Raw genomic sequence first — 9,524 nt, 5'->3', positions numbered from 1 at the left:
AAAAAAAACCTTTTCACATCATCATAACAGGATTCTTCTCTGTGGGAATTAGGGGAAAGAGATTAATTTAATAATTTGGAATTAAGGTGCAACATGGGAAACGGTGGCATGCTGTGAATTCTTTCTGAATCCTTATTCTTGTAGTTCAAGAACAAGATTATAATCCCATGAAGAACCAGGTCATAGGATTATAACTGAAGATCAAAACTAAACAGAAATGTTTAGATTATGTGTAATGCTGGTATGAATAAAATTCCTGTATGTTGTTCCCATATCAGTTTAGAGTGCGTCTCAGTTAGGTTTATTATTCTGACCAACATTACCCTCACACATCGTACCACTTAATAAAGTTGCAACATCGTAATAAAACTGATTCATTCATGCACTTTGACCATGTGTTTTATATGCATTAGGAGTGAAAGGTCTGATTTTCCACACCTTTAAAAAGAACAAACATCAGCCAAGTTGACCTTTTTTAATAAGATGTTTCATTCAAATGAATGGAAGCAGAACAGTTATTAAATAGAAGCAATTGCAAAGCAATCATCCAACATATGTATTCGAGGAGAGGTGTCAGCAGATGGTAATGCAGCAATCTGACAGTAAACATGTTATAAAAACGTTGTGCAACATGTTACCTACTGATGGCCGAGTCATCTCTACATAGACGGAGGTCAAAGACTGATTACTGCTCCTGCTGTTCCCCAAAGATCCAGGATAAGACGGTGACACTATCAGTAAGAGTGACACTCTCCTACCTTTTCCAGGACAGGAAACTATTTTTAAATACTTTGTTTATAAATCAAAATATTGGAAAACCAACACATCCCTTGCTGATGGTGTTTGAGCTGTGCTTTTGCTCAACTCTTCCAAATAGCAATATTAGTTTTATATGAAGCCATAAAGGACCATCTGTATTTTTTTCTAAGAATTCATTATTTTAGATGATAAATTCAACTTTTTTATCACTTTTGAACAAAGGGGAGTAATTCATGTTTATGTGGCATGTGACTAATATTTCATATCAGAAATATATTCACCAGCTCCATCGGTCTCTTAATGATAGTTAATAAAGTCCACCAACAGCAAAGCTGAAAACATCAATCAGTTGATGGTTCAGTAATCGAACGCTTGGTTGAAGGTCCGTTTGTGTCCTCCTCGGTTGTTGTAGCCGCCGCCACCGCCGCTCCGGAAGCCGCCGTTACGTCCTCCGTTTCCACCGAAGCCACGCCCCCTCCCGCCTCTAAACCCGCCTCTGTCTCCGCGGTTGGGGAACTGCTTCTCCTCCAGCTCTGGGAGCTCTGTAGCTACAGTCAGCTGCCAGCGGCGACCATCTTTCCAATTATCCTGATGAAGCAAAACAAGTTATGAGGGTTTTATTTCAACAACAGAAACTGGCCTAAAAGTGTCAAAACATTTGTTTCACCTCAACTCTTTCATGCACAGCGGTCACTACAGCGGACAGATATCTAAAAGCCATGTTCTTGTGCTTCTTGCGGATTTTTATGTTATAAATGCACAGACCACTGAAGTGGAAACTAATGCATCATAAAATACACTATCAACTGCTGGCCATCAGCTGTAAATGCAAGTCATTATTTTTGTTAAATCCAATATGGCCGACAGACAAAAAAGCATGACGACCGACCCGGTCCCTCCTTCTACTGTAGACGACTCTTCCAGGTAAAAAAAAACAAATAGTGTCACCTCAGATAACCCCTAAAGATCAATACTACTGATGTATTTTTCAAATAACAACTTTGTATTTGGAGAAAATTACGATTGATCACCTAAAAACAATTTTTTTCCTACTTTCTTTATGCCTTAAGAAAATCAAAAAAAAAAAAAATTGGAAAAAAAAAATCCTGAAACAAAAGATCATAATTCATGCATGAAAGGGTTAAATTAAAAGAAAAATCAATTTCTGAATTTATTTCAAAAACGCATCCTGGCGTTGACCAGTAGAGGGCGCTGATGTTCTTACCTGAATCACTTTGACTTTATCAGCCGGGACATCGAAACAAACTCCCTATTACAAACAAACAGACAAAAATAAATAGAAATAGTGAGCGGTTTTGTCCAGTGATAAAAGATCAAGTCTGTGTTTTACATTTCTGGCACCGACCAACTCCAGAAGTGAGACGTCTGAATGGATTTACCGTTTTGCCTTTGAGGAAGGTCATTCTGTGAATGTGGTTTTCAAAGTCCTCTCCCAGCTGCTCTTTAATGGTTCTCCAGGCATAACCCAGATTATGCATCTCCTGGGAGCACTGCAACTGCATCGTGGTGTAGCCCTGCAAAAACACACAAAATATCACACAGGAACTACAACATGCATCTCGCAATGGAAGAAAATGACTCCAGTTTTGTGCATCAGGAAGAAGTAGAGCTGGGCGATAAATCAATTTTATCAACCAAATTTTGAGTTTAATTTATGAAAAATCTGGATTTTCTCTCACCAGTGAGCTCCTTGTGTTTCCACAGAGTTGTGTCAGCACGCCCTCTTGCTTGACAAACGTGTGTTACAGCTTCTAATTATTTGGACTTTGAATTCAACAGAACGTTAGGGCCAAGCTATTTTTTTTATTACAAGAATAAAGTTGAGTACATAAAAAATTTAATGAGAAACGCCGAGCATCTTGTGAAGTAATACTCAAAGATAAGTAAATACTTCATCTTTTAACACATAAACATCAAATTATCAGTAGCAGGACTTTGAAACTATTGAGAAAACGACTGAGTCCATGTCAAAGGTCATATATCAGTAACTGTGGAAGCTTTTCTCATTAAAACAACTCTACCTCTTACTTTTAAGACAATCTGGTGAAATTGAATCTTTATTCTGCTTTATTTCTCATAATTCAATACAATTCTTGTGATTTATTTTTTAGAAAGGAAGAAAAAAATGACTAAAATCAGAAATTGGATCTGGTATGAAAACAAAAATCTTTCATTTTTAAGCCTCGTCGCCCAACCCTAGCAAGAAGAGCAGCACCAATGAAACAATGAGGAAACTGGGTTATATATACGAAGGTCAGGTTTTGGATCTGACCCAGTTTAGCCAACTGCAGTCACTCTGAAAGGTTTGAGAAAAGGGTTTCTGAGGGCAAAGGAAACTCACAGCGTCAGAGTTGAGCAAAGATCTCTGCTCCAGACTCGTGGCTCCGGAAATGTGAGCCAGAGCAGCAGCGAGTGCATCCACCGCTCCCTTCTCTTTGATCAGCTTCTCTGCCGATTCCCTGAAATATTCAACAGCTGTGGCTGGAACAGAGTCCAAAAACCTGCAACAAACAAGAATGGGAAAGGATTTTATGAAATCCCGACAAAATCTTGTAACTGAGAAGTTGAATGACTTCATAAACGTTCAATAATGTTACAATAGTTTTATGAATGACAGCAGCAGAGTCTCCCATACATACCTGGCGGCGTCTTTGCTGGATGATTTGATGATGTCATTGGCAGTTGGGACACCGACTCGCCTGAAAGTGATCCCCTAAAATAAAATCAAACAAAAAGCATTTAGTATCAACTTAAACAGGTAAAATAGCCAGAATGTAACCAAGTCAGTGTAAGACGCCTACGGCTTTGTTCTCCACATAGCGCAACTGGTCCTCTTCCTTCCTCTGGTAGAAGCAGATGCAGATGCCAGTCCTGCCCGCTCGTCCTGTTCGCCCTGAACGATGGATGTAGGACTCGACATCCTGACAACAACGTAGAAAATTGCTGATTCATGCCAAGATGTGACTGATTTATATTCAGTTATTCTCATTTAAAAACTAAACGACTTTGTTTTCAATATTTACTGCTACAGCTCTCTAACTCTAGACCTCCAGAGTAACTTCTGAATGCATCTCTGTTACAACACACCTGACTCATTACTAGGAATCTGTCAAACATGACAAAAAGGTGAAGAGGAAATGGATCAATTGTATTCAGGGGTGTTGGAGCAGCGATGCATCTAAAGAGTTTAGGTCAGTGGCTCTCAGGCCTGGAGTTGGTGATTCCTGGAGCAACAGCTTCTAGAAAAGGTCAAGCATGTTTCTGCTGTGTGCCTGAAGTAAAAAAAAAACATCTTTATTGTAAAATAAAATAATTAAAATTACATTCTTATGAATAAAATAGTAAGTTACAGGCCTAAGAAAAGTATAAAATTGCTGCAATAAGTTGCTAAAATTATATGTCTCAATACATGTGATCACTAATAATATCTGACAGAATATTCACTGAACTCCAATTCAAAACCGCACAGCATTCTGGGAGATGTAGGCAATGGAAAGGCTAAAGCCTTTCCTAAACCACTCAGCCAGGTTGGTGGCATTAACTAATTCACTTGCTCTTCGGTTACCTAGCAACAACCTTCTGGGTAAAAAGAAGCTTCAAGTCCCGCTCCCAGTTTTGGTTGCATAGCAACAACCTGTTAGCAGCAGGCTAACAGGTTGTTTAAAAGTAAAAACAAAATAAAAAATAAATAAAATGGTGGAAAATAAAAAACAAGTGCATGGAGTTAAAACTGTGGATAAAACAGGAAAGGTCCCGGCATCATGTTGGAAGTATTTCAGTTATTTAAAATAAAAACTAATATTTTATTAACCCTTTGGGATTAATTTTGAATTTGAATAATTATCAATATTATTGATCTACTGATATGAAACGCTTGATTCATCCTGATACGTTTTTCAACCATTTCGTCCAGCCCCAGTTATGATAATAGATTTTATCAGTGCTGCTTTTTTTTGTCTTGAAATCTGATAATGGCTTGTTTCACACCAGCGCCGATTTTCGTCGAGCAGAGTGAGTTTCTGTGTGAGCCAACCTTCGGAGGAGAACACTGGACCACCAAGTCGACCTCTGGGATGTCTAATCCACGGGCGGCGACGTTTGTGGCAACAAGGACCTCAAAGACACCATTCCTGAAACCTTTCAGAGTCGTCTCTCTCTGTTTCTGTGGAATATCCCCATGGAGAGACTGGGAACTCTAAAAGCATCAAATAAGACAGGAAAAACTTAACAGCTCAGCAAATGTGACTTTATATTCAAGAACTGCTTTTGTGTAAGGTTATTATGAGATGCAGATTGCTATGGTTACCTGTTTGATGGATGCATTCATGGCCAGTTCATTGGCTTCCTTCTTAGTCTCGCAGAAGACGATTGTTCTGCCATGGCTGCCACTGTACACCTGGATTACATCTCCAATCACTGCAGCACGCTGGGACCAGTGGCACGCGATGGCCAGGTGCTGCAGAGGGAAGGACAGGATGATGCAACAAGTGGACAAAAGAGAACAAAACCCAGCAAGGGTCACGTTTGTTCTCAGAATGCAGCGTTTTTATTTTCCTCACACTTACCTCAACAGTTGTTGCTGCTTTTTGTGTTTTCTTGCCGATCAAGTCGATGTGCTTGCAGCCTGGCCTCATGTATTTCTTGGCCACATCATACACCCAGGGAGGGCAGGTTGCAGAAAACAGAAGAGTCTGCGGGTTGGTGTCGCTGTCTGCAGGGGGAACACACACACACAAGTGGGCTTCAGTCATTTTAAAAACCCTGCTTCGGACTTTTAGATCCACTCTCACAGGAATGCGAAACAAATCCAACACATCATATCCATAAGCATGACACCCAAATGTTTGCTTGTTGCTGTATGGTAGGTGTAGGAGTCATCAGCTCCCCAAAAACAACATCTGAGCTTTTCTGCTCCATTTAACGAATCACTCTCAAAATTTTTCATACTACATAAACATCAACAAACAGCACAGACTTTAATTGTATTTTCATCAATGTATAATAGTCTTGTAATTGCTTCATTGTATGTTGGACTCAAACTATTCATCTTAAACACTTTTTTTATATATTATAGTACTGAGGATGTAAAAATGCGATAAGCCCAAGTCGGAATAGGCAAGCAGGATTTCAAAGAAAATTGGAAACCTCTACTACCCTGATAAATCCATTTACTGCATCTCTACTTAAATTCCTCTCACACAACTTTTGATGTTGACTTACCTTTCTTATACGAAGAACCCAAAATCTCTTCAACTTGATCTGCAAACCCCATGTCCAACATTTGGTCCACTTCGTCCAGAACGACGTGTTTCAGTTTGGTGAGGTTGAGTTTGTTGTTCTCAAGGTGATCTTTAATGCGACCGGGCGTTCCCACCAAAATATCGATTCCGTTACGAATAGCATCAACTGGACAAAGATTTTTTTAAAAAGTAAGTATTAATTCTGACAAAAGTATAAGTACTAAGAGGCGGCAGGCCACATTTCTAAGGTACTCAGACTATTTCAATTTGAATCACTTTTAAAAGCTATATATTGAACAAGAGTTTGCTGGTTTTTTCCCTATTTTTGCTTTTTCTTTTTTACAACAACTTTCAGTAAACTATTAATACTGAAACATGGACATACTCTGTGGGTTATATGAGCTGCCTCCATAGAAACAGACGATGGACAGTCTTTTGGCGATGTCTTTGAAGTCCTTGGAGACCTGGATAGCCAATTCTCTGGTAGGAGCCAACACTAGCACCTATTAACAAATAAAAAATCAAGTTTTAGACAAATATTGAGAGAAACTGAAGAAGAAATGTGTAAGTTTCTGGTGAGTACCTTGGGAGGCCGGCCTCTCGTCATCTCCACCGAATCGTTCTGGAGCTTTTCCACCAGCGGTATGGCGAAGGAGAAGGTCTTTCCTGTTCCAGTACGGGCTTGGGCGATTACATCCTCTCCATCATATACAGCATTAAATGACTTGACTTGGATGTCAAACAAGTAGGTGACTCCCCGAGCTGAAAAGACGACAGAGAAGAGAGAGAATAAGGAGATACAGAAGAGGCAAAAAACAAACAATGATAACCTCAGGCTTTAAACTTATGAGTAACATCCGGCTGAAAGTAGACACATTCGTGTTTACGCAGTCTGCAGTTGTGTATGAATGTCATCAAGATCACATATTAAGTTTTTAATGTTATTAAGCCATCATTAAGTTGATGAGTCCTCTACACAAACCACACAATCACCAGATAAATGCAGCTTCATGCCAGCTATGTAAAGGGAACTTTTTTTTTCATCAGCTTTAAAATGTAGACATCTAGACTATAAAAACAGAGATTGCTTACCTTTCAGTTTATCAATGGTGACTTTGGAAATTCTGAAGTTGGAGAAAGCTCCTTCTCTCTGCTCAGGTGTCTGCTCCTAAAAGTGGAAAGAAATTCAGTTCCAATGTTTTCTTTTGTTCTTTGCAGCAAACCTTAAGCATCTTCGTGCCAGCATAGACAGCCAACATGGTGTCAAATCTTACATTTTCGCTGTCACTGGCCAACTCATCGCTCGACTGGGATGGGGTCTGACTGGGAGTTTGAACTGGTGTGTTTGGGGTGGAATGTCCATTGGTTGCTGCCTCAGTAGTTGCTTTCTTTTGCTTCTGGCTCTTCTATTTGTCCAAAAACAGCAATAAAAGTGTTACATGTGGAAGAAAGACACTGAAAAAAAAAATACACATGCATGTACAACAGTACAGTACTAACCTCTGATGCTTCCTTTTTCTTTTTCTTTATTTTTTTTGGCGACTCCACATCACCGCTGTTACCGTTCAGGTCAGCGGCCTCTTCGATGTGGCCGTTCGCTTGGTCCGCTGCCAGCTTGTCCTTCTTCTTTTTCTTCTTCGGTGCTGGAGGTTCACAGTCTGGTTCCTCCTCCTGCTCCTCAGACCGCTGTTGTTTCTTCTTCAGCTTCTTACCTTCCTTTGTCTTGTTCTTCACCTACAAGGAAAGAAAAATATTTACCCTAACCAAATATTCATTGTCCAAGTAATGATTAGCAACATTGTTAAACTAATTTTAACAGTAACAAATACATTTTGCATTAGATATATCATTTGTAAATAATGTTACTCCGTGATTTTTTAAAGAAATATTTGATGCATAATGCATGCACCTAATATTATTCACCAATAAATAACATGAAGCAGAGAGCAACTTTTCATGGGGCAGATTTCACCATGCATTGGTCAATGTTAGAGCTTTTCACAGGGCAGAATGTAAACAGAGGGACACTACTCAGCTTAACAACTGAATGTTCGAAATGAGGAAGTTAAACATATAAAATGAAATTATATTCCAGTATCTGACAATCAAAACTGCTGATGTATGAAAAAGCCAGGCACTCCTAAGCTAAATATTGTTTCAGTAAAATATCTTTAAATCCTTTTTAAACTGGATGATGTTTGAAATTTCCTATATTTCTATAACTACTTTATCAAAAATATAATCAAATCCACAATTAATGCATCCAATCACTCAGGGTAGTTTTTAATGCCAGGTGTGAATTGTCACCTTTTATACCAGTATGCATGTTGATATAAGGTAAAGTTGGTAAAATTGAGGAAATGAACCAAGTCACTACAAATGCATTAATTTTTCCCCCAAACCTCAACTTGACTGTTGTCCTTTCTCTGTTAAAATATCAGAGTTGTCCACTTCTGGGATCGTTATAAGAATAAGCTGTGCATAAAATGAGGGGTGTATGAAAAAGTGAAAGAAACACGTGACGGTTTGTTTGTAAATCATGTCTCATCGGCAAATCTAGATAAATTAAATATCACGAGTTTGTGTCAACAGGTAAAATGCGAATTACTGTCATATTTGTCCACATTGTTGATATGTACAATGATCATGGATCCATGTATTGGATACTTTAAGCGTCCACTTAATAACAAAAACTTAACATATGATAATGTAAGTAAGAGTATCCCTGATTACACAATGGATATATACTAATACCACATTCATTTTCATCTGTAAACGCTAATTCAATGTTAATATTTCAACTGTAACTTGTTTCGAGTTCCTCTTTGTTAGAGATGTATTATTGTTGCCACGGTTAGACGTTAGCTACTAGCAAGGACAGCCACATGTTGTCAAACATGGAGGAGCAGTGGCAGAAACTTCAGCCCTTTAACTCGACGTGGATCGTCAAACTCACCTTGAAGGTTTCAGCTTCCGCGACGGTGTCCATATCTTTCTCGGTGGTTTCTTCTTCAGTTTCAAAGATGATTTTTGACGGCATTTCTCTTCCCTGTTGGAGACCCTCGACGTGGACACAGGCTAACCTAGGGCACGCGGATGGAAAGGACCGGAAGAGGCGGAGCGAAGAAACGTGATCACAGCTGACGAGTGGAGCGTTCATGGAACGTTCGCTAATGGCAACTCCCATGCTTCCTGAACATGCAGCAAAAGCGTTTAAGTACAAATTCTGAGAAGTTTGCTTCTTCCAGTCAGCTACAGCTCTGAGTTAGCAAATTAGCGAATTAAACTGGTTCGCTGGCTTGCAACTGGGAGACAGTAAGTTTCGGTGTGAAACATGGAAGTACCAACCTCGGAGCTGATGAGAACGCATCATCAGAACGTTTACCCATAGACATTAATACGTAGACCACTTATGGGGCGGGCCCGTTGCTACGATCATAGACATAATATAAGGGTAGACGCCGCATTGGCTGCTCCGGCGCAGGAAATACGGCGGCCATCTTA

General features: G+C 39.4%; 1 protein-coding gene across 1 annotated transcript; it reads right to left on the bottom strand.

The window, feature by feature from the left end:
* Positions 1-460: 460 nt before the first annotated feature.
* Positions 461-9,150, bottom strand: ddx21 (DEAD (Asp-Glu-Ala-Asp) box helicase 21). The gene is made up of 16 exons (XM_007549806.2): positions 8,977-9,150; positions 7,521-7,754; positions 7,295-7,426; positions 7,113-7,188; positions 6,604-6,782; positions 6,406-6,523; positions 6,001-6,186; positions 5,346-5,491; positions 5,087-5,236; positions 4,814-4,975; positions 3,582-3,701; positions 3,420-3,493; positions 3,122-3,281; positions 2,160-2,294; positions 1,985-2,029; positions 461-1,347 (listed from the first exon to the last, which is right to left on the bottom strand). Exons 1-16 carry the CDS (start codon positions 9,058-9,060, stop codon positions 1,117-1,119), a joined length of 2,232 nt encoding a protein of 743 aa, XP_007549868.1. The 5' UTR covers positions 9,061-9,150; the 3' UTR covers positions 461-1,116.
* Between the last annotated feature and the right edge of the window lie 374 nt (positions 9,151-9,524).

This window comes from Poecilia formosa, unplaced genomic scaffold, assembly GCF_000485575.1.
Source record: "Poecilia formosa unplaced genomic scaffold, Poecilia_formosa-5.1.2 Scaffold33, whole genome shotgun sequence".
Classification (NCBI taxonomy): domain Eukaryota; kingdom Metazoa; phylum Chordata; class Actinopteri; order Cyprinodontiformes; family Poeciliidae; genus Poecilia; species Poecilia formosa.
Note: the sequence above shows the minus strand (reverse complement) of the source record. Positions and strands in the feature narration are given on the sequence as shown.

What these genes read in the sequence shown, in the direction of transcription:
- ddx21 (XM_007549806.2), bottom strand. Translation starts at nt 9,060, where the DNA reads ATGCCGTCAAAAATCATCTTTGAAACTGAAGAAGAAACCACCGAGAAA. An exon ending in GGGTTCTTCGTATAAGAAAG is followed by an intron (nt 5,492 to 6,000) that starts GTAAGTCAACAT and finishes TTCCCCCTGCAG; the next exon opens with ACAGCGACACCAACCCGCAG. An exon ending in AAGCAGCAACAACTGTTGAG is followed by an intron (nt 5,237 to 5,345) that starts GTAAGTGTGAGG and finishes TTCCCTCTGCAG; the next exon opens with CACCTGGCCATCGCGTGCCA.